Source organism: Haliaeetus leucocephalus, unplaced genomic scaffold, assembly GCF_000737465.1.
Source record: "Haliaeetus leucocephalus isolate CR32 unplaced genomic scaffold, Haliaeetus_leucocephalus-4.0 Scaffold3, whole genome shotgun sequence".
Classification (NCBI taxonomy): Eukaryota; Metazoa; Chordata; class Aves; order Accipitriformes; family Accipitridae; genus Haliaeetus; species Haliaeetus leucocephalus.
In genome coordinates, this window is record NW_010972439.1 from 1,496,851 (window position 1) to 1,522,216 (window position 25,366).

General features: G+C 38.7%; 1 protein-coding gene across 2 annotated transcripts in view; it reads right to left on the reverse strand.

The window, feature by feature from the left end:
* Positions 1-1,135: 1,135 nt before the first annotated feature.
* VSTM2A (V-set and transmembrane domain containing 2A) overlaps positions 1,136-25,366 on the reverse strand; it is a 25,543-nt gene continuing 1,312 nt past the window's right edge. Inside the window, exons 2-5 of one of the 2 annotated variants that reach the window (XM_010573904.1) lie at positions 24,009-24,175; positions 23,087-23,137; positions 19,409-19,745; positions 1,136-2,603 (exon numbers count right to left, since the gene is read on the reverse strand). In XM_010573904.1, the coding sequence (XP_010572206.1) occupies positions 2,515-2,603; positions 19,409-19,745; positions 23,087-23,137; positions 24,009-24,175 (644 nt within the window). In that variant the 3' untranslated portion in view covers positions 1,136-2,514. Of the gene's footprint in view, positions 2,726-19,408; positions 19,746-23,086; positions 23,138-24,008; positions 24,176-25,366 lie in introns of both variants that reach the window. The other variant, XM_010573912.1, reaches the window with a different exon arrangement.

Below are 25,366 nucleotides of genomic sequence, written 5' to 3' on the forward strand. Positions count from 1 at the left end.
GTAACATAGTAATCAGGGGCTAATTTTAACAATTTGAGGCTAAACTGCTTCTGAAAAATGCTGTCTCTCAGTGCAGGTTGTCTATATGACTATATGCATACACAGAATATTCATACAAGATATATGTATACAGTAAACATATGAAACACAGGTGATGTTAAGCATTTGGTTCCGGTTAAGACCAATGGAAACTGAGGTGCCCAAATTTCACATGGGAGATTCTCACAGCATCCAGTCATAGATAACTATTTCATGGGTAAAATGTAGCCTTTCCTCCAGAGCTCTGAAAGTTTTGTTCCATAGGTGTGGTCAGAAAATGAGACTTCAAAAAGCTCTGGCTCTTTTTTCATTTACTTCCTTTTTGATCCAGAATATTGGTTTTGATTCAGAACACTTTAGTGGGGACTGTTTCTATTTTCTTTGTCAGTAGGCTGATAAACTGTTATTACTATGGAGCAAAACCTTTCCAATACACAATATTCCTAGTGGGTCATTAATTTTATGTTGAAATAAAAGAACTTTTTCCCTTTTTCTCCAGACAGTTGTTCCTGATTTGTCTGTGTTAGACCAAACTTCTACTCTCTTTATTGCTGCTAAGACTTTTCTAAAACCAAAGAAAGACTGACTATTCCCAGTCAAGCTTATAGTACAGAATATATGGTTAAGGAAAATAAGATTTGCAAAAATATGTTATCCTCTTCCAAAGCGTTAGTGTGTTACCCTTTGATTCTATGCTACTATTTGTTCATCCTTCTTTGAAATTAATGGGGCAAGACTTCAGACTTGTGGGCATTTTCAAGTAAAATGTTAGGCCTGTAGGCCATGGACTGGTGAGATATTAAACATACTTTTTTACTTCTTTCTACAATACTTACAAAATGAGGAGAAATCATACAGCTGACCACACTGTAGCTACTTAATGCTGCTGTAAATAGATCATGATAAGCATGTGGTATACGTGATTATCTGTGCTGATAAATGAAGGGGTGTGGATTGTTCAGCATCAGTGGAAGGAGGGGAACAAGAAAAAAACCTTCCGGATTGCAGCTGCAAATGGTAGCAATTTTCCCTTCTTGCATTAATGAATGTAATTCATGTAATGCATATTACTTCATTCAATAGCAAAATTCTCATGTTCAGTTCACAGACATAAAGTATTTTAATTAAGAATATCAATGAGTAATGACAGTCCACTTCCAGAAAAAGCAAAGAAAGACGCATCTTTGGCCATGTAAAAGGAGCTGTGATGCAAATATAGTTTATCAGTGTAATAAATTCACTTTCCTAAAACTCTTTTCCAGAAGAATATCCTTTAAGCCATGTTCTGTTTTATTTGTCTGTTTTCCCCTTCTAACCTTCCTTTACATGCAGTACTTGACTGCAAACCTGCATTTTACAGTCTCTAGTATTCAAATCACTTCATCCTCTATAAACATCACAAATTAAAAGAGCTTTCAGCATCTGAACTCCAACACAACATACACAAAACTAAAATAATTCATTGTCTAGAGACCATAACAAATTTTAATGTGCATTTACAGAGTAAACAGAGGGCTGAAAGGGGTCAAACCAGTGGAAGTGAAGGTATGTATTACAAAATCCACACAGTACTGAATTACAAACTAAAAAGTGATGTTTTCTCAAAAAAGGAAATAAAGATTTCTATTGATGGCACGACATATAGATAATATTAAAAACTGGCTTGCATGAGGACCAAAGTATGTCTACTCTGAAGTTATATCACACAGACTGTAAGCAATTTACAGAATTTAAATTGGTTTTGCATATACAGGAGTTGCAAAATTAGAGAAAACACTGAAATATAGAACGCACACAAAAAAAAGATGTATATATATATATATAAACCTCCACGCAATCATCAGGGGTTGGCCTAAGTCAGTAATTGCCACCATTGAACAAGAAACAAACAAAAAAAGACAGGAACCCCCCCCACAGGGGAATAATAAAAAAACCCCAAACAACTCAAAAGAAAAGTATCCTCATTTGTTTTCCAGAAATAATGTCCTTAGTTGCTTTGTAGAATTTCTTTTCTCCTCCCTATTCCTCATGCAAAAAAAAACCCCAAAACCAAAAACCCACAAACTTTTTAATAAAGTTTGTGGCGTGTTTTATTGGGGTCAATGTGGAATCACTATATTTTGTTTCATTATTTGGCCTCTGTTTGCTTCCAGGCTGGAACGGTTCTTTCAGCGTAGGAAACCAAATGTCATCCATGATTAATTCTGTAATACTGATGACTCGCAGGCCAACCCCTGAGAAGTCAAGGATGAGGCTTCTCCTTGCCGAAAGAAAAGGAAACTAGGTCTTGCTGTTACAAAACGTTTGATTACATCACACCAGTTCTCTTCAAATAAAAGATCAGTGATACGCCAAAGAAAATAAGATATATCAAGAAAACATGTGGTATCCTCTTCTTTTTATAATATTTATTTATTTTATTTATTTAGTATTTTTGTTTGTACTTCCTGAAGAAGGTGCTCCTTGTGTAGAGATTTAGAGTACATTGGGTGCAGAGTGGTGGTTGGAGGTTAGGGTCAACTTTGCTGTCCGCTCCGTGGATTTTACAGGCGATTTGCTCTTTGCTTTAAGAAGAGAAAGTGATATTGGAAAAAGTCAGCACTTTTAGATTAAAGCAAAGCACCCTTCACAAAGCCACAAACAAGAAGCAGGACAGAAAGTCCATGGCTTGTAGCTATCCTCGCACCTGCGGAAGAAGTTATAAGATATTCGCTCATCTTGCAGATTTCCAATGCTCCTTATAAGGCTGTTTTAAACACATACATTTATATATTTAATTAGCTCGCCAGGTTGGCTCTGGTGCCCATGAATGTCTTGGCATGCACTGCAAATAACAACACATACAAAGTATTTCAGTCCCAGGGAGGTTTTTTTGTTTTGCTTTGCTTTTGTTTCTTGTCTGTCTTTTTAAACAATGTTATCCAGTGAAACCATATACCAAGAGGAACAAACCCAAACACCTTCCATATCAGAGTGTTCTTTACAAAATCATTTCCAGCATCACATCATTGACTGCTAACAAAGAAGTCATCTAGCGGCTAAAGAGTGTTTTCTTGTAAAACAGAGGAGATACTGGCAAATGGCTGTGCTATACAAAGGGGGAACAGAATACTAAAAGGTTTGGAGTATTTATTTTTGAGAAATTATATTTTCCCAGGCTTTTTTTTTTCTTTGTAAAAAGCTATGAAAACAATGGTAAATATCATTATTTCTGAAAACATGACTTTGAATTTTAAGTCTGTTATCAGAATAAAAACTGTACTAATTAAATGGAAATGTTCACACACCAAGGACATAAGTATTTAGACGTCTTACGTACCAAGTCTCAGGGCCTGATAACTCCCTATATTATAAAGAATTACATTCAGAATTTGAAACATATTACTTGAGGTGAAAACCATAAATGAATTTTGGTTACACTATAAATAAAAGTTCCAATTATAACAGGTTAATGCATGATTAATAGATTTTATAGCTGTGTTGTATACTTGAGAAGTATGAATGTTATTGATGGTTACAGGCATCAATTCTGTAACAAAGTAATTGGTGTTATAAGCAGTCCATCATAATGCTGGACTTCTAATAACTGGTTATTTTTAAGAAATCTATTAATCATGTATAAGCTTTTTTAATAAAAAGATGTAATATTAAACTGAATGCTGGATTCCACTGCAGCCCCCAAAAGCACATTTATCTTCTCATCAAGAATATACACAATGAAATCAAAAAGAACTCAAGGCAAATGCTCATTTTTTTAAAGTTTTCAGACATTTATCAGTACAACATTTCTCTGTATCTGCTAACTATGTTTATAAGTGTAGCAAGAAGTATTTCTGTTCCTGTCTTTAGTAAATTTTTCCCTTCAAAAATAGGGATTAAACTAAATCCCAGATCTCTGAGCACTGCTTCCTTTTGTAAATACATGGTGTGAGACACTGCATACATAGTAGTTGCCATGAAAGACTCTTAGTCCTCTGTCGCATACACAAGAGCTTCTAAGTAACAGTGATATTTCAATTATCCATGTGTGAACTGAATTTCTAAATGAATATTAACTTTTAAATGGAAACATGTCTCAAAGACCTTACCTAAGATTTTCAAAGAAGTCCAAGGGAACTCTGAGCCTAGTTCCTACTGAATGTAGACAGGAGTGGGAAGCCTACTTTTTTTCTTGCCCATCTGATAAAGCCAGCCTACCTGTACTACACTGCAGTAGTTTGCTGGGCTTCTCAAAACACTTGTTCTTCATTAGGAACAAGCAAACACACAAGCAAATTTGCTGTAACTTCTTCCTGTGGGTTTTTCTCATACAGGTAGTATTTACAAGCTTGCACCCAAGGGTCGAGTTCAACTTCTGGTTTTGGTTTTATTGCAGCATCGCTATGTTCTTGTTTTTTATATGAGGTGTAAAATTCGTCGTTTGACAGATGTTTATAAAGGCTTTTCTTTCCCTAACTAGGTTAGCAGAACTGAGTTAGAACCTTTGTTAGTGTTAGATCATTTCATGATGTATTGAACTATTTTCACTCATTTTATTCCATTTGAATATTTTTTGGATTGAACTAGAGAAATACACTGCTCAAGACAATTCTAAAGAGGTCTTTGGAGATACATTTCCTCTGCACAAAATATGTACAATGCAAATAGGGATGAATACTCTGAAGAGTCTCAGGGATATTTTTTAAAAGGGACTTTTAACAATTAATGGTATTATAATTTGAGAATTTGAAAGCTGTAATGTGTGGAAGAGAAACAGTATGATACAAAAGAGGTTTGACTTAAACTGTTTCACAGTGGGAAAAGCAGCATCATAATATTTGCAGGCAAAGCATTCTTTGATTTTTTGTTTTATTTTGCTTTTTTTCAATGTGACAATCTGTAGATCCCCAAATTAGGGGTCATATATTGCACACACATGATAACTTTTCTATTTGTAATGTTCAGTCTCTGTATAAATCATGACCTCCCTCCAATTCATATCACATATTCTACATGTGTGGTGTTCTGTAAAAAAACAAGTTTGTTTATCTTGCAAGGGATTTAGGTTAGAGTACATGCAGTAAGTACAAGCTGAAGCAATACTGAACACATGAGAAAAAGTTAGGGGAAATACAACTAAAATAATTTCAGCTTCTAGGTAAAGAAGGGGGCTGTTAGGATTGTTGGAAATCACCGTCATAAACAGCATCGTCTGCGTGGTTTCGGGAACTGATTAGTATATCCTAATTTATTGTTTACTGGCTTAATAGTTTCCAAAATGTTGTCTAACCCAAACGGATACATTTTCAGTAATATATCACCCCCAATAAAATTGACTTGCAATATATAGTGACATATATGACTATTAGGTGCACTCTCATCTTTTCAGTGATTCTTTATGAAATAGAATTGGAGTTTAAATATACTCAGGTTTTTTTTTTTTTTTTTTTTTTTCTGGAGATGTGTAAAAGAACTGTATTCATTCTCTCATGAACCCAAGTATTTCTTTAGACTTTGGAAGGGTGAAATCTGCAAATGTAGAATAATAATATAGCAAAACCAAAAGCAGCCTTTTTAGATTTTTTCCTTTTTCTATTCTGTCATATTTGCTTATACTCTATTATTTTGGTTTCCAACTTGATTAAGGATAAGCAACGAGAAATAATCAGAAATTTCCATTTTGACTACGAATCTAAAAGTCATAGGGTGTTTAAATCAGAGATTTAGTTTCACTATTTTTAGACTTAAGTCAGAGGCAAAGTACAGATCAGAATCCAAATCCAAATATCTCGAAAATACAGAGTATCCAAATTCAGAGTTTTCATGCAGATGTGGTTTTGGTGTACAGTTCTGACCAGGACTTAAACAGTATTACTGGAACTGTGAGCATGGCAATATACATAAAAACCTGTCGATCTGGCTGTGGATTTGCTATATCGATTACTCATTTCCCTGTAATTTCTAACATTATTTTCTAATTAACATAATGACAGCTAAAATAAATTTTATTGCAGGTCAAGAACACTGGGCAAAGCTGGACTACAATTATGTTACCCTCAAAGACAGTAACCTGGAAGAAGAGCAGTAGTATGTATGCATATATTATTTCTACATTATTAGTTAAACTCTACTTGATGTGTGGGTCAGGGATTCTCACGTTTTGACCTATTACCCACTGGGATCCAGTTAAATTCTTCCTGTGAGATGTAAATGCCCATGTGTTGTCTTTTGTTTCCTGCCACTGACATACATCCAAAAGAGCAAAGGTCCATGAAGTAGTTAGGCTTCTCCTGTAAACAAATGCTCTATTGCCAAAGGAACGTGATCATGAGATAAGTTTCTGTGCAATAGCACGAAAGAGTAGTTCATGCCATCTCTGAAACTTTGAAACTGATTTATTCAAATATATGTTTTACTTAAATGCTAGGAAAACAGAAAAAAAGATAGTGGCAAATAATTATGATCTTAGTGTTTAAAATAATAAAATAATGTCTGTCACAAATGCTGAATCATATTTCATGGCTCATAGTGTATGGACCAAAGAGCTAAACATCAACTTTGTTCTGTTAATGAGATTAATTTTAGAGTATCTAAGTATAAAATAAAGCCAGCAGAAGTTATAAATTATTAGTAAACCCTAACTGATCAAAAACCTAGTTACTCATTGCATGCCTAAATGGTTATAATCCCTTGCTTTCACTAAGATACTGATCAGACAAGATTTGTGTAAAAACACATGGGATTTTGGGACGCAAGCAGAGAAAAGCAGATGCTGGTTTCATAATTTTGCCCACTTATTTTTCGCAACTGAACAAAACATTGATTTGTAAACTAGGCAGCTACCTCAGACCCTACAGTTTTAGCATCCCCTATTTGTAAGAGTCCCTTACATGGTTAACCACCTTGGGTCTCAAGCAGTTTGCATCTGCAGGAGTTGAAGTTTAGCGAGTTTGGCATTCCTTGTGCTTCCTAAGGTTTGGGAGGTCTCTGGGATGTAAGAGCCTCCTGCCCTCTGAGTCTCAATGCCCGTCAGAGCCTCTGAAAACTGTATTCTTACAGTTATGCTTCTAATGAGTACTATATCATCATATAAACAACAGAATGAATCTGTGAATTCAACAGCACTGCTTTAATATTTTACTAAACATGTAAGTTAAGTGAGGGTATCTTTGAGTTTCCTTTAATTAGTAAGCCACTGATCATAAGGGAACATTAATGCCTGAGTAGAGTCCTGGGTTTGTGCTGACCAGTATAGGAGAAATACAGCCAGTCACCCCAAAGCCCATCCTAGATTCTCTGTATGTATGACATGATGCCAAAATATCCCTGCATATTTGTGAGCAATATGTATTCAGCTTGTGCTGAATATGAGTTAATTTTGTTGTACTACTGGTTTCTGAAATCATAGAGGTATTGAAACCTTGGAAGTTTCATTTTTCAGGTATTTGTGCTGATATTTTCCATTTAAGTGCCTGGTTTGCTCTTTTGCAATACTCAGCTTTGCTTTATAGTGTTAGATTTGAAATAGGCTTCTTGTCAGCCCTAGCTGAAATTGCATGAAATCATAATTTTGCATTATTTCCATGTAAAGTAAGTAAAATTTCATTAAATACCTGCCTTAATTTTACTGGGGATATTAACGAACCATAAGATTTATTGGAAGACGTTTGCAGTTTTACATCCATAAAGGTAGGAGAAACCAAGTGTGGTTGATTTTATTCAAAGTTTTATTTGAATATGTCTCACGCAGGTTTTAAATAAATAGATTCTTCCTCTCCGGCTTACCAATTGCTGTTGTTTTTATTCCTCTGAATTGCCAAAATCACAGTCACCTATAGCTGTCCTATACTGCTGGAATATACCTGCACTCAGGAAGAAAATTTTCCTTCCACAGACATAAGGTCCCCCTTTCCCTCCTCAGGGGAATCACTTCTAATGTGTTTTAAGGTTCAGTCACCTGTGTTTGATTTGGGGGAACTGAATGACAAAAGACAAGCAGTAAGTATCATATTCAAGCCTCCTTGTGTAGATACATCTGCTTATGCTTCCAGTCCATCTTTCCCCATTGGCTGTACAGTAGTCAGGCTAAAATAGCGTGAATTGCTCATCACTGTCTTGGGCAAACATACCACACAGGGCAAATGAATTCATCTTACACACCAGAAAAAAAGTTCTGAATTTCTGATTATTTTTTTTTGCGTTTTGGAAGAAAACTACTGCTTCCAAATTGATAGAAATTTAGAATAGGCTATGTATTGAATTTCCCTGAAGTCTACTTAGACTTTGCATCCAGCGTGTAGCTCTGTTCATCTGCTGTGTGTTCGTTTTCTGCCAGTGACACCCAAAAGAGCAGAGGAGGAAGAGGGATGGGATCTTAGATGGATGATTATTCCCTAGCTTTCACTAGGTAAGGTTACCAAGCAAACAGAGGTATTCAGTCCTGTCACAGGACAAAAGAAAGTGACAACTTTCCAACCCTGAGTAGAGAATTCTGCCGGAGGTTTGGGCCACAATAACTCCTGGAGCTCTTTCTGGGCTAAAGCAGGTCACAGCCTTTTACTTGCTGCCAGCTACACCTAAAGCCACATTCTAATGCAAACTTGAGATGGAAATACTTGGGAGAGGAAAAACCTAAGGAGACTTCAAATATAGGTAGCATGTAGTAAAATGATACTTGGCTTCTGGCAGTGGTCCAGAACAAGCCATAGTAAATCTATAAAAGGACAAGAGATAGCAGTACAAAGGAAGAAAGAAAGAAGAGTGGGACTTGCAATGACTCCTGCAATTTTACAATGCCAAGATGGACAGAAGTAGAATTATGGGTACACTGGTGTGAACAAACATGGGATTTTACATTCAGGCCACTTTCTGCATCATCCCTTACATCAACCCATACCTAGGGAAACATTTAAATCTTGTTCTTCCTTTGCAATGTATCTGAGAGTCATAGTTTTCTTTTTAATTCTTCAAACAGTGTTCTTGTTCACCTCTCCTTCTTTAACCCCTTGACTAGAACCAGGCTTCCTAATTGGGCCATCATGCACTATGAAGAAGCTAAAATGATCTCTACTATCATTCTCAAAGATGAAAATGAAATCATCAAAATGATCTGACATTTTCATCCTTTTACCTTGAACAGGCAGGAGGGCAGGGTGAGATCCCTAAACATATAACTGAAATGGGAAGCGCATGAACATTTATAGATTTTCATACTATTCTTATGAAAATAGCCAAAAAACACTGTTGAGTTTGAACACAGTTTTTCAGGATGGTGAACTGGATAGCGTAGTTGGCTTAGTCCACCTCTAGTGTAATTTTTGCTCTCTCATGTCCCTTATCCTGTAATTCACAACTTCCATTCTCATCAGTGCATTTCCTTCTGTTTTCATATGTAGCTTTGTTTAAATTGTGTTAATAAGTAGTTCAGGACTAAATAATATTTTACATACTAGCGTGATTAGGAAATCCTGATACAGTTTTGCATTGGCTTCATGACTGTCATTCATTTCTGTAGCAGTGATCCTAAGTTTTGTTCAACTGCTTATGCTTCTTGGAAACTTATTTAGGCTGTTTTGGTCTGAAAGTGAGTCTAGCTATCTGGACAGACTATCCTATCACAAATTCAGCTTCTAAAATTTTGATTTCCCTAGCATTGTCATGTGATATTCTCACAAACAAGTTCAGAGTAGTAAAGTAGCAGTAGGTTAGATACCCATTCAGTGAAATGAAGTGTAGATGTATTGTTTCTGCAAGTGATATGAGGGGTAGAGCATGTCAGAGTCAAAATGATTTTGAACCTAAGGCACACAGCTTTCAGCTTGAGACATACCCAGAAGCATATTCCTCCTTCTAGCAGCTTAAAACTTTTTTTGTGCTCAGCTACCTCAAATTTCATGTATTCAGCCAAGGATATACTGAGTTCTTGATGTCTCTGAATTGTTTGGTGGCTGTACAACTCTGACTGCTTCCATCGCTATCTGTTTATTATATTGTGGAAGCTTTTTTGTCTTGATACTCAAACTTCCCAGACTGACTTTCTTTTCTTAGGAGAATGACATTCTGTCTGCCTGGGGGTCTCAGTCACAAATGTTCAGGCATCAGCCATTTGTAGCAGATACCCTAGTTCTCTTCCTCCCTTTAGTTGGTGTTTGAGCCTGCAAAGTTTTAAAGTTTTTTTGTTTGTGGGTTTGGTGGTTTTTTTCCTTTGCATTGAACTCTCTCTTCACACGTATAAGTAATACATTGACTTCAGCTGTTTCTGTTTCAGTGAAAGAGTATTTTTTGGGAAAAGGGTTGCTAAAAGAGGTGTTTGCAAATAATCTGTGAAACACCAGTGTTAGCTATTTAAATAAAACTAGTGTGAGAAGCAGTCTAATATCCAGTGCCCATTGCAACAGTTAAAAGCTAAGGGGGAGGGAGGCAAGCTCAAGCAAATGCAGGCCCTAAATTTTTTAATTGGTATTGTTTGAGAACGACTGGCAGCATGCTTTAAGACTGCTCTTATCAGCACTGGGCACCTTTCTCTCTCATCCTGTCCCTGAAAACCATGGATATAAAATGGCTTAGACTTTTTTTTAGTGTGGGACAGAAAAATATATAAATCAGTGCATTTCTATTTATCTATTTATGAAATGGCTGGTTCCAAAGCAAATGCAGTTTTTTGTGACTGTCCGGTGGTAACCCATCCTCATCTGTTTACTTGCATATAGTTATGTTGCATCCTGAATGAAGGCAGAAACTTAGGCTGTTAACAAAAATTCTTCTTGAATTGACTCTTTTGTTAATAACCGGTGTCCTCTGTTGTAACTAAGCATGTCTCCAGCACAAATTGCTCAGCATTTTTGTATTAAATATAAATATGTGTATATTTGATATATGCCACATTGTAATTGAACTGTTAACAGACCCATTGCTGAAAGTTACCATAAAGTCACAACAGGAGTTTTATTTGGAGAAAAACAGAACTGAACTAATCTTTTTCCTCCTGTGCTTTTTGCATCCTATTCATCCTTTCATCTATCAGAAAAAAAATCTTAAGTGGGATGATACTTAATATTACTCTATCATCTTCAACAGCACCATCATACCAAGAAAAACATACAAAGAGGGTTATTATAACGTAGACAGAAGGAAAATTATCATTCTTTGTAAATATTTCAGCATGAGAGATTCAATCCCTTTTCTTGCTTTTCACACCTGACACTGCTTAGGCTTATGTTTGACATGCAGTCAACCTGATCTCCTTCTATTTATATCATTTATATAAGAGCTATTTTCATGGAACTCAGCTAAGCCCCCATTTATCTGTACCCATCCGAATGGATGAGTCTGTTTTCTTCTGTCTGATTCTTAGAAGGTAAGTGTTTTGAGGCAGGGACCATTCTTCTGATCCTTTGTTTGCCTGGTGGGTAATGCAGTTGTTATAGAGATTAGAACAATGCCTCTGACTAACAGAACATACGTCTGTCTAAGGGCTATGACTCACGAGCTCCTAATGGTTTTAGCTGGAGCAGTTTAAGATGATAGTACCTCCATCCCTCTACCTCCCCCTCTTATGGAAATTAAACCCCTAATAGCAGGAGTGGTACAAGCAAACCCCATGCCATCTCATCATCTTCATCTCAATTTAACAACCTGATGTTTTAGGGCAATAACTTCTGATTGGGGCAAGACAGAGACTTTGGGTGGCAACATTTTAAACTGTGAGAGCTAAATGAGAGTTCACAAGTCAAAGCCTTCACCCTTGCTATTACTGTGATACAAATAAAAAAAATACAACATTATGACCCCTACAACCATAGTGCACTAGTTTGAAAATGGTGGATTGTGAGGCTGAAGATTGAAGTATTTGTGCCGAATCCTATATTAATTCTATCTCCTTCACATTCTCTATTGTTGAATTTTTCTACTTTTATTTCAGATTTTTTTTACCTTTCTCATTACAGTTTTGAGATGTGGGATCAATCATAATCATGAAATGTCATTCATTGTTATTCAAAGACTCTTCAGGCATAAGATGGTCACTGATCAGCACATATTGTATGCATGTGAATAATTCAACAGAGTACAAAATAGGTAATCTACCTGTTATTTTGGCAGAGTTTCAGACAGGCACAATGCTGTGTAGCCATATTGTCAAATGGTATTATTCTACTAAAGGGCTTTGCACCATCTGAATATCCAGCTCTCTGTGAGACCTACTGCTAGTTCTTGGCTTCATAATTGATTTATTATTGCTCCTTGACAAAACATCTTGCCCTTTTAGCTCTTTTTTCAGTTGCACAGAATGAACTGGCGATGGATACACACCTTCTGTAGTGATGTAGAAGTCACTTTTGTAGTTATTATAGCCCTATGGCTGTGATTTGGTGGCCAAAAGCCTTCATCAGTGTCACAGGCAACAACAGCAGCTGAGGGAATAACAGCAGTAGAAATAGGACTGGCAGCAGAAGTAGCATCCAGATTTGCTATCTGTATTTTTGTAACTGTTGGTGAACACACAGATCGTATGTATGAAGCACTGGGAATGCTGGCTGTGGCAGTTAACTTTCACATTTTTATTCTCCTCAGCATGTTAGGCAGCTTTGTTCCAGGACAGTAGCATTTGTCAGTAGATGGGGGAACAAACTTTGGTGGGGTGGATCAGACTGGAACACCCACACACAGACAAGATAGAAAGTTGCACTGCCAAAAAGTATGATGGTAACTTCCTTATGATAAGGTGAAATGAAAGGGTTTGGGGCAGAGTCTTCTCTTCACAAGGCCAACGGAACGATCATCAGCTGCTCTTCAAATGACATCCGGCTTTATCATCAGCAAAGCAGGATTAATTGATTATTACTGTAGCTGTAAAGAAGGTTATGTGTCTGGAATATCTTTGAAGCTCATGAATTATTTAATCCACTGGAAAATCCCTGTCCAGAGAATAAGAAAATACTAAGTGTTGAACTTTCTATCAAGTCCAGCCTGAGGTTTCAAAGATAAGCACTAGAAAAAAGTTGATCAAAGTTAAAGAAAAAATGCACAAAAAAGCTGAAGCAACGAAACCCACCACCAAGAATGCTCCCTCCCCTTGAATCTGAATGAGCTGAAAATAGCAGTTTTCAGGTATTTTCCTTCCCTTCATTCTGCTCCCAGACAGCTTCACTGTCCTAAACTTCTTTAGGTGGTACAGGCTGGGTAAAGTTTAGATTCTCCTTATAATTCACTCTCACTTTATGATTAGAAGAGAATTCATCTTCATCCTCCTGCTTGAGCCAAATTTTTTGCTGTTGTAAATGAATGCAGTTCTTTTGGCTTCAGCAGAGTTGTATCCATTCCAACCAGCAGATAATTCTACCCATTTCTTTTTAATTTCAAGTAATGCAAAGGATTTTCATAATGAAGTAGGGCACCTGCTTCTTGTCTGAAACAAGCAAAAACGTCCTCTGCTTTGCTGTATAGGTGTCAGGTAAGAAATGGGTTGTGTTCTGAAGCAAGGAAATCCCATCAGTTATTTCAAGAGCAGGCCCTGTCACATATGCTGCAATCTCTGATGACCCAGTGCAAGCTGCCTGATTGTGTAGCAATGAAAAGCAATTTGAGTGAGCTGACAACTCATAAACAGCTTTTCCACCTCAGTTTTTCTTTTCTTCCTTTATTTTCTTCTCTTTCTTTACTGTGTGGCCCATCTGCAGTCTTTCCAGTGGTTAGTTACCGAAAAAAGTTGTATCAGGCATGTAGAACAGAATGACTGTGATTCTGCTACTTGTGGAACTCCTGTGGGATCCCCTACCAGATCTTCATATATCAGTTTTGTTCTAAAGGTAAGGTGAGTCTGAAAGGTTCATTTTTTAAATAGCTAAAAGAAAGGAATAGATGTGATTAAAGGCAAAGGTAGCAATGGCAGATGGACAGTGAAATACACTGGTAAGGTTACTAAAAGAATAGGAAAGATCTCAGTATACATGTGTGTACATAAACAACAATGTAGATGGAGAAAGGGCAAAATGAGTTTCTTAAACTTTTACAGGAGTAAGAGTTACAGTGGAGATATCATCTGTTTAAGGACAGAATCCATGATTATCTCAACAAATCGGAGAAGACCATGATTTTCTTCTATGATGCAGTATTAGTGCTTAACCATGGGCATGACTAAGAATGAAAATAATATCTCTGATTTCAGAGAGGATGTGTTTGAAACTAGGCATATGCAGTACTCAGTCTGGCATGGGCATGTGGGATTGAACAACTGCTAAAACCTGTAGAACAACAAAAATGAATATATATTGGTTGGCGAGTGCTTTCTCTTCTTAGTTCCTCAACTTGTGTTTTTGCAAGAGGAATAGAAATGAATAGGAAGGTGATAGTGGTGTAGTATCAGCGACTGGCAATGACAGTGAGGGATGGTTACAAAAAGTAGATACCATTTTGCTTGTGACAGGAGTTAGAACTTCAGGTCTACAGAAAACTGTTTGTTTATTACTGGGTTGAGTTGGACTAAGCACTAGGAACAGCAGTTTAAATACTTGTATGCATTTGGCTCTATCTGTAATTATGCACATATAAGAAATTAAGATGTGGGGTTTTTGAAAGAATCATAAGGCAGCAGTGAGTTCACTCTGCATTGGAAATTCTGGCCTAAAACAAAGGGGTTTAGCTGCTGTTAAGACCTTGCTTTGTCAGTGAAGTTATTTGGAGCAGATTAGCACTTCTCAGAAGATGCTTACAGTTTCAAGGTCAACAGCTAACTGGCTAATAGGGCTACATCAATTAACATGGTTAGAATTTATTCCATTATTTCAGAGAAGCTAAAAAAAAAAATGGAGTGACTTCATTTCAGGAAGAGAGAACCAAAGTGTAATTTTCAAGTAAAAACAGAGATTGTAGTGTATACAGGTGTAAAATGGGATAGCACTTGCATCATCTTCTTGCAAGAACTCCCAAGAACAGATGAATAAGGTTCAGAAAAAGAAGAACAAAACTCTCACTAGGCTTTTGCTTTAATGTAGTCCTAAGGAAACAGATATTTGACTTTTTGCTGTGCAACAATTACAGTAATGGTTGGTACCTCCCAGCCTTACGGGTACTCACAGTTTATAAAACAGCAGCTGCAAAAGCCAAAGTCTTCCTTTTAGTGAAGAAAGCAGTAATGTTGGCTGTTGCCTTGGCGGAGGCTAGAGCAAACTTTTTGTCCCTTTACATTAAGAGGAGATGTAACATAAAAGTAGAAAAAACAACATAGAAGTTGGTTTATACCACAGAAGATTCCAAATTGGGCATAAAATTTGTGCTTACAATAGGTTGATAATAAAAGATTCCTGGATTCTGTAGAAAAAAATGGAGGCTGGAAAGAATGTCATCAATTTATCAGTATCAACAGACTGAAGAAATATATTTTCATCCTCCTCTTTTGCATTCACACCTGAGGATCAGCTTCTCAGTGCAATTTATGATGCCAAGGATCCAGGTCATTCTGTCTTAGATAAGAACCACTGTCGTCTTTGTGCTCCTTTTCAAGGCACTCACTGCAACTCTGCCATAATCACAGGAACAGTTTTGGCATGTAGTTAGATTAATATTTGAATGTGTAACTTCAGGAAAGAACAAAAAGTTGCTAGAAATGTGCAGAGTCTGTATGTAAGCAGTCAGAAAATGGACCTAACGTCACTTCTTAATTTGTAGCTATTCCCTCGAGTCTGAAAAGCAACTAATGGCTTTGAGTGCTTTAACAGAGCATTGGCAGAACAGGAAGAGTTTGGGGGATGTACACATTCTCAGCACATCAAATTGTGCAGCCCTTTGTGTTGCTACAAATGTTGAGTGACTTGAATGCAGGTAGCAGAGTTTGTCTAGATTTATATCCATGAAAGTGAGATTTGGTGCAGCCTGTAGATTATTTAGCTTCCTTTTACCTGAATTCATTGCAGCTCTTGGACCTCAGTTAATTGCAACATTGCTTAGAGTTACAACGCTATATGATCACTCCGTACTTCTACCTTTGGACTAAGATACGTTGTTATGAATTACGCAGAAAAAAAAGTCTGTCACTCCACCCACATAGGACATTTTCTGGATATATGCAGATTAGCCTGTCAAATTACTCAGATTCCTGTTAAGCTGTGATGGTTTACCTCATTTGCTGCAGCCCATGAATATGAAAAGAAAGGGTCAAGCTGCGTTGGCTTTGACTTTTGCTTTCCTGACTTTTTTGACTTTGAGGTAGACGTTTAGTGCTTCTCAGTATATTTTCTGAAGACTCTGTGGGAGGTCTTCTCTTTAGCTCTTTCTTTCTATATTGAATCTCCATTATGCTAATAACAACAAATATCTTTTTTACACTCACATAGCATTTTTCAGAGCAGCGCAAAATGCTGAATGGACCTCATATCACTTTAATTTGTCAGCCCTGGCTATATAGCTCCCTCATAGTTATCACAGATATTCTTACTTTTGAGTAAAAGAGGAGAATGGCAGAAATACCTGTTCAGTTAGGAAATGCTGATATTTTAAAATGGCAGTGATGGTAAACTGCTTTTCTAGAGCTACCTATTAAATATCTGTTGTTGAGAAATAAATGAAATTCTGCAGTGTGCTTCAGGATAGAAGGAGTTAAGTAGAGTGCTATCCACCTTGCAGAAATAAATTTTGGGGACAAAATATTCATATAATCAAAATCAATATTTCTTATATTAGTAGCCGAGTTCTTCAGAAATAGCTGAATACAGATTTTCCAATAATTTCGCAGTGTCTTATTTCCCTCTGCTGTAAAAGTATTTCTTAATAGTCTGTGAGCATGGCAGTAAAATTTATTGCTTGCCGATAACCATGCACTGGCTCTCTAATACCGGGGAATATTTGATACAATTACCTGTGGTTAATAGTACTTCTCTCTTCAAACAGTGTTGGTGAAGTCAGTGTATTACTCAACATGAACAAACACGCCCCATGTCTTTCAAATACAAACATGGTTGATAATGATAAATTTGTATTCAACTATGTTTCTGTGTTCTAGGCTGATGGACACATTGCTTACATGTAACATAATCACACAGCAGTCTTGTGCATGCATATATAATTAGCATGAATCTGAAGAAGGGAAGAGTTTCTCATTTGACAGTGTAAGGAGATGGTGTTGATTCAGTATCATAAAAAGAAAGACTATTAGTGTCTACGACATCTCCCTTCTGCCTTTCTGAGGTCTCACAGCTGATGTCTCTCCTTTCTCAGCAGAAGTTGCTCCTCAAAGTTACATAGAGCTAAACCCCCCACTGCCTTGTGCTTCCTTGGGCATTTCTGTTGGTGTAGAGTGAGTGTAAAATGGAGTGAAAATCCAAATCACACCATAGCTGGAAAATCAGGCCCAGATTTTCTCAAGTAAAGGAAAGTAAATCTTGGTTCTCAAGAGTTAAACTGATGTTCATCAAAAATATCATCAGTAATTACTGTGTAGAAACTGACTTAAATTGAAATTAAGCCTAATACGGATTCTTGGTACACTCTTTGTTTCTTCAGTAGATGAGTTTCACCTCTGATGAATACAGCATTAATCTGTGCTTCATCATAAACCAAATGAATTAATAAACTAAATTATATTTTAATCTGTTTAATTTTTAAATAATTTATTATTGGGATTGTCTATACTTGATCTGCAGTAACCTTTGCTCAAGGAAAAAATTAGAGACCAAGTTTTTCTATGGTTTTTTTTTCACAGGGACTTTTCCATGTAATAACCTACTAGCACTCAAAAAACGAATGTCCAGTAATCAGGCAAGACATTGTTTGGACTAAAGACATAAACAATATTATAGATTCAATTATATATCCAAAGCGATTTAGTGGATTAGCTGTTGTGTGCACACTTTGGCCGCAATGCAGCGTAGTCTGTAGCTACATGTTTCATAAACTTGTGACTATTTTAATTAATTTAACACAGAACTGAGCAGAAACCAGAGTTTTCACTTTATGGACAAGTCTGCTACTTTGAAATGTATGAGTCCAGCGGAAAATAAGTGGTATATAGATTTCTCTGAAAGGAAAGCCATGGTAGAACGATGATTTAAAATCAATTGAAATATTTCTTTTCTTCTAACAGCTTAAGCATTTTTTGGAAGAGCTAAAAAATGAAAGTGGCTCCATTTCAGGGAAAGAGAACTGAATGTAACTTTTAAATAAATTAAAAAAAAATGTATGCAGAGGTAAAATGGTGGTAGTATGTGCATCATCTTGTCTAATAGCAATAAGAATTTTCGTATGAATAATCATATTGTTCCAATCTGTAATGAAATGTATTTTCGTTATCAAAACGTTTTTCTAATACTATCCCTGTAAGATGAAAGTGATTTCACAATAGGTGTGCTGTGAAATTTGTTGTATTCCCAGTTTTGGTTTTGATGACATGGCATTTTCTAGCAGAAAATGATGCATCAGAACAAACTAGGTTAGCTTCCATTATATGTTTTAAGCTGGGTTGTGATCTCCTGCCTTACATTGGGCCCTCAGTGTAAACAAAAGTAACCCAGAAACCCTTAAACTTGCACAGTTTGTTTTCCAGAGGACTTCTAATCATTTACAACATGTCTCAATTTTTTATCCTGTCCATCTCTATTGCCATCATACAGTGGCCAACAGCTGCACCTCCTGTATATTCATGTACCTTTGCATAACTGTGAATTTTACTGTATCAATGTAGAAAACACAGACTTATATTGCTTATAGGTTATTTATACAGTGCTGTACAAAATCTCCCAAACAAAATATGTACTGTGGTGATTTCTACGTGACAGAAAATTGAGGCATTGCCATTTTAACACTTGATTCAAAGCCAATGGTCAAGCAGCTGAAGATGACAAACCCATGGTCTTTCTAAAGCCTACACAACGGAGAAACAATCTGGTGTACCTAAGGTCTGCTTAGATTTAGAAGTCAAGTTCCTTATGAAAGTAGGATTGATACTAAAAGTAGATTAATGTCACCAAATGTTAGCAACATAAAAGTTAGGTGACTCGTGTAAATTAACTTAGGAAGAAACACTTCTGGCTGGGTGTTTTATTTAATTTATCATGCACAGCCATCTTAAAATGAGATGAGTCATTCACTGACATGCCCCTCTCTCTCTACACACACTGCAGGGAAAGCTAAGCTTCAGTTACAGAGCTAACCTTAGGTGGATAAAACCAGGAGAGATAAAATCCACATATAGGAATTTAAGGCTTTTTGCTTCTTCTGCCCCAAAACTTAATCATCAGCTTTTAGGAAGTAAGGAGATAGCAGGAGGAATAGAACCAGAAAGGAGGAGGAATAAATGAGCACCACACTCTTCCTAGTCACAATTCCTGGTTACCTTGTGGAGTTAGCCTCCTTTTACATGCTGGTAAGCAATCAAATGAAAGCTCAAAATGCTTTACCATACCTGATTGTGGACTTTGTTTGGGGATTTTGGCTGCTGCTTCAGGGCTGGAGGTGGCACGCACACGCTGATTGGCAGAGTTATGGATGCTACTTGGAACAGCTGCTGAGATGTTTTTGCGAGGTTTCATGTCTTGCAACCACATTGGAGATGCCTCAAAGGCTTGCATTCGCCGAGAGTGGCTGTTAGCGTTGACTTTGAGAAATGCCTGGGCCTTGTATTCCTGAAGGTCTCCATAGTTGGCATCGGTCACCCTGCACTCATACAAGCCTTCATCCTTTTTCCTCACTTTTGAAATCTGCAGCTTGTGGGAGATGTCATTCCCTTGTACTTTCACTGTCTGCAAATTTGCCAGGAAAACAAACAAACAAACATGCTGTCAGGTATTACTCTTTCTCTGGGAAGACTCTACCGAGGTAGAGCCTGTCCAGAGAAGTCAAGTGCCAATTAATCAGTGGCGTGATTGTGCTTACTGCAGGGAAGTTGCATCAAGGATGAGTATGATTATTTGTATCTATGAGGATGTCTGACATCTTCTTTCCAAAACTGTTTAGACGGTTTGCTCTGAAATGCTAACTGGCCTCAGACAAACAACCCAAGCTACTGTGCTCATTCCAATTAATTGCTTAAGATCACGAACATTCTTAATGAGCTTTATACATAAACCTAATATCTGTGCGCTTCGTTGGTTAAACCTTTCCGGTTAGTTGGCTTTATTGAATAATTCAGCTTTTGAACTAGTGCATTAACAATTTTGTTGGAGATGTCTGCCAATATTTAAAGTTCTTTAGTAACAATTTATTAGATTAGCTTGTAATCTTCACTACATTGAAACTGCATATTTGACATTCAATTTGTCTCCTTTAAGCATGTCCAAACCTTTGTTATTTTTTGTTTATTAACCATAACAAGACATCTTGTGTCAGGTAGTTCCTTTTGTCTCATTTATATAAGTGTGTACTTATTAGAAGTCATATATAATGTCAGCAGCACATATTCAAGTAGCACATATTCAAGATCATTTTAAAAGTTGTCAGCTAAAGTAAGACTCCTGGTTTACTTTTAATTGTGTTTAATATCTGAGGGTAACAACATATTTTTGTCTCACGTAATTAAAACACACCTGAGTAAATTATGCATCCAGAAATGTGTGATAGGTATTAAGATGCATTAGGGAAGGTAACACAGATTCCTTTCTGTATGTTCATCACTTTAGAGAATTTATATTTAATTAATTGGCTATTACTCTCTATCTGGATTAATATCTGTTGCCCCACAGGAAGCCAGTTAAAAGGGATGCAGTGGGACAGAAAACTTCAGCTTTGAAGAACTTCTGAATGTGGTTTACATCCACCATTACATAAACATGGATGCAAATGTTGCTTTGTGTCATATCAATGACACACGAGAAGGAAACATCAGGGTGATGAATATATGGTAGATCACAAAAATGGAGAACTGTTAGGGTGAAACTAGGCACGTGTTACTGGTGGTTGTACAACAGACTGCTTCTGATAGCTTGACATGCTGTGGTCACCAGTGTTGGCAAAGCACGTATTCTGCCTGCTTGATAAATGGAAGAGCAATACTTGTGAATACATTATTGCTTTAAGGTACTGGATGGACTTTACAGCCTGTTGTGTTGTATCCAGCTCTGAATTTATACTTGGCAAACTGAGTTGAAAGTATGGATTGCATACTTTCAGGCATAACATATGCAATATTAATTACCGAGAAAGTGCTGGGTAGTTATTTAAACCATATTCAATAATAATATATCTCTACTGAACAGCTCATATTCAGCAAAAGGATTAAAGAAGTTTCACATGAATGGAAAGAGGATCTGTTGGTTGTATTCTGCCTTCACTTGCTCCCATGCAATATCTGCGAAGTTAACAGTGTTGCACAGCACTAATGAAAAACAGAATTTGTTTGGGGTTTTGCATTAGAAATTTAGAAATTGTTGCAGTCAGCCTGTACGCATGTTTTCGATACATGCCTGATTACGATTTAAAACCAATAGAAGTGGTGTATTTCAGCACAGTTTAAAAATACATTTAGTATATTTTACCATTTCTGTAAAGAGTTTACTAAATGCACTTAAAAGTTTGCTGTCCTCTTCATGAAGATACTTCCCTACTAATGGAAGACTCTTTGTGTGCCTTCAAGAAAGAAAAAAAGGAAGGCTACATTTGTAACAAGTATATTTAGACTGTCAACCTAATGTTGACTTTTTTTATTGCAAATATAAACTGTTTTATGCAATCTTATAAAAACACTGTATAAATACCACTTCGTGAATTATTATCATACATAATGAGAGAAAGAGATTTTTAACGTGAAAGATGGGACAAGCTTTACAGCCTATACTGTGTCACGGATCTTATGGATTACTATGGGGACTTTGAATGAGCCAGTATTGATAAGGAATAAATTGGCTGCTAGCACTATGTCTAGTGGAATAGTATCCAAAGACCACATGTGGGCCTCATTTGCAAGATAACCTACAAATGTAACTGAAGATACAGTCCACGACACAAATTGTTTAAGAATATGGTGAGAGGTATAATGGGAAATCTAAGTATGGCTAGAATATGTATCATTTTGAATATAACGTATCTGAATTCCCATTTATAACTGTGATATATAGCGCTATATATAATTTATAGCTATACCTAGCTGCACTTTGACCTGATGTAATTACTTGGTTAGTTATTTGTAGGCATCAAAGAGCAGTAGAGTAAAGGATTTAGCAGGAATAAGTCACCTCTATCTGTTGGTGTTTTAAGCTTTGCTGGTACTTAAAGCCTTGGCCGCAGCTAAAAGGCACTTCTGAAGGGATTGTGTCTGAGAAAGGAAGAACCCCTTTGGGCTCATAAGGAATGCTCATGCTGCAGTATCTGCTAGGTATCTCTGTCTTTCCACTGCAGTGAGCACGACACCGCGATCCCACCACCATACATTTCTCGGGATACTGAAAAGTCTGAACTTTTTCTGAGGTCAGGGGCTGTGGCTGTGCCTGACTTGGAGTATGGGTCTGCCGAGGAAGGCATCCTTCCCCTGGACAGGGGCTGGAGCAAGGTCGCTCATAATTTTCTCAAGGCAACGTTCTGGTTTAATCTCCAAATGGCAGATTGGTAACTCTGGTTTCAGAACCCCACTTTCCTAAGAAAAGAGTCTCAGTGGCCAGGAGCGGAGATTACTCCGAACAGGAGGGTCTCGTCCAAAGACTTTCTGAGCTTTTTTCTGCCAGCGGATAGGAACCCGGGAAGGCACCCACTTAAATAGTTGCATGCCCCACTGAATGGAAGTGGGGCTTCAGGGCCAAATTTCAGCCTTAAAACCAGCTTTGGAGCGCTAAGGCAGACTCGGCAACTGCCCGGGGCCGATGAGAACGAGAGGTACGAGGATGGGTGCAGGCTCTCAGGGGCTGGAAACGGGAATCCGCCGCACGTCTACCGCCTGCCCGTGCCTTCGTGCCCGCCCGGGAGCTCCCCAGGGCCGCAGGCTGTGCCGGGCAGGGCTCCCCCGGCACCACCACCCTCTTCCTCGGGCAGGGCGAGGAAGGAGCCTGTCCCGCTTCACCTCGGGGGGAGGATGAGGAGGGATGCCACGGGGGGGGGGGGGGGGTGGTGCGTGTGTGCGCTCCGTGGGTTTCCGCGCCCTAGCCGCGGCACTTACGCTGATCTTCGTGCCGTCGTTATCCAGGTCCCGCTCGGGCAGGAGCTCCACCTGCAGGGAAAGGAATGCCGCCGTGGGTCGCCGGCCCCCGCTCCCCTCCGTGGAAGCCCGTGGAGCGGCGCGCCGCGGCTGCCACCTGCGGGCCGCGCCGGGGAGAGCCGCCGTCCCGTGTCCGTGTCGTCCCCCCGCGCCCAACTCCCCTCCGTGGAAGAGCGGGGGGCGGGGGGAGCATCGCCCGACGGACCCGCCACCCACCCGACTCGCGTGGGGGGCTTTTAGGGGCGGCTGAACGCCAAGAGCGGTGCGGAGGTGGTGGCAAAGGAGGAAGGGAGCGGGAGTGGGCACAGACCCCTCCGTCCCACTCGGAAGGCTGAAATTGAGCTGTTGTATGATTTCTTTTTTATGGTTCTTTGGGGACTTGGTTCTCCCCCTGCTCTCCTTCTGCTCCCCCCCCCCCCCGAAGTGTGTGCCCTCCTGCGGCAGCTGCATGCAGAGTTAGGGCTGCCGATTCGACTGCACCAGCTGTAAATTGGAGGGCACGTGGAGGATCTTGCCATTTGGGAAATAAAAAATTCCCACAAGGAGCAGTCTCTGAACAGCTGCTTTCCAAAGGGAAAATGAGAGAGAGGGGAAAAGAAATTAAAAATTAGACTTTGGAAGTCTGTGTGGGTTTGTGAACGTCCCTAGGTGCATCCTGAGAGTGACAGGCACCAAGGGCATCATCCCTTGAGGTGGGCATTTTTCTCTGAAGGTTCCTGCGCTGTTATTTCATGGTCAAAATTAAATCCCTGGGGAGATCCAGAACGTCCCTCAGCTCCCCCCCTCTCCTCCCCCCTTCCCCCCGCCTCCCTCCCTTCCTCTCAGCTCCTTCTCCTCTGGCATTCCTGGGTGGTTTGGGGATCCCATGGCAGAGGATCATTACCTGAGTGCCTGTCACCTCGGCTCCAGCCTCTTGGTCCTCAGCCGCCCGCAGAAACCACCACTGGATTTCAAGGTACACCGAAGCGGAGCCACTTTGGAAAGCACAAGACATCTCCACGTTCTGCCCTTCAGTGGCCGTGACATTTCGGGGAAACTCAGTGAATTTTGCTGCAAAACAAATTCATAACGTGTTGGGATCTCCTGTTACCTACTCATTGTTCTCTGCTTTTTGTGTTGCCTTTTTTCTTCTGTCTCTCTCTTTTTATCCTTTTTAGTTAATATCTCTGTTTTCTTTTCTGATTCCCTCTCTTTTCTGATTTTCCAGTTTCCCCACACGTTACCTCCCTCGGTTTCTCTCACACCTGGGTAATGCCTTTCCTCCCTTATGCACAAGTCCACCTTCTTTGCACTCTAAGCTTTGCTCATGGGAAATGCTATAGACCCCCCTGCTTGCTCCCAGGGACTAGTAAAGTTTTATGTAATTAGGTCCAAATCCCTTTGGGCAGAATGCAGTATTTCACCAGACTCACTGAGGGATTTTGTGCAAGACCATTTTGGAAGAGGAAAAAAAAATCAAACTGATTTATTGTATTTTGTAGGGCTGAGCTGGAGATGTGTAACTTGTTAAACCTTCCACAGCCAGTTGGAGCGGCTGTTGGAACTGGCACTATTCTGAGGTGTGGGTTACGACCACTCATCAAAATGCCCATTTCCAAGGCTTTACCTGAGTTGGTTACCCCTTCTGAGAACCTCTGCTTGCATGAACAGACCGAGAAGCAATACATCTTCTGTTTCTCAGTCCTGGCAGACACTTTCTAGAAGTAACCTTCACCTTTGTGTCCCAGTCCTTTACCAGACAGGATCTGCCCATTTCAGGGTACCACTGCTAGGTTTAAAAACTAATCCTGACTGACACAGTCCAGGGCACCAGTTATTTCTTCAAGTCTCAGTCTTTACTTCCTCCTCATCCTTTCCTATAGCTCACTTAAAAATTGTGCAACCTAATGAAACATGATAGTCAGGTGAGGGGGACTACAGACGAACAGTGTAATAAATAAAGCCTGTGTTTCAAGAAGGGCAAAACGTGGAAAGACCCTGCAATGTTGCTTTCTGTTATGCGTTGTTACAGATTGACTAGAGCATATTATGATGCGAAGGAAATACTGCTCGTTGTCTCCTCCCCTCTCTCTCTCTCTTTATCCAGTGTTCCTAGCTAACCTGGAATAGGTGGGATAATTTAGCAATACGCTCAACCAGTGCTACTTCTTTTCCCCCTCACATTTGAGCTTGGCAACAGATACTTAGCGAAGCTCCTGGCTTTATATTTCACTGTGTCCCATTTTCTGCCGCCCCCCCCCC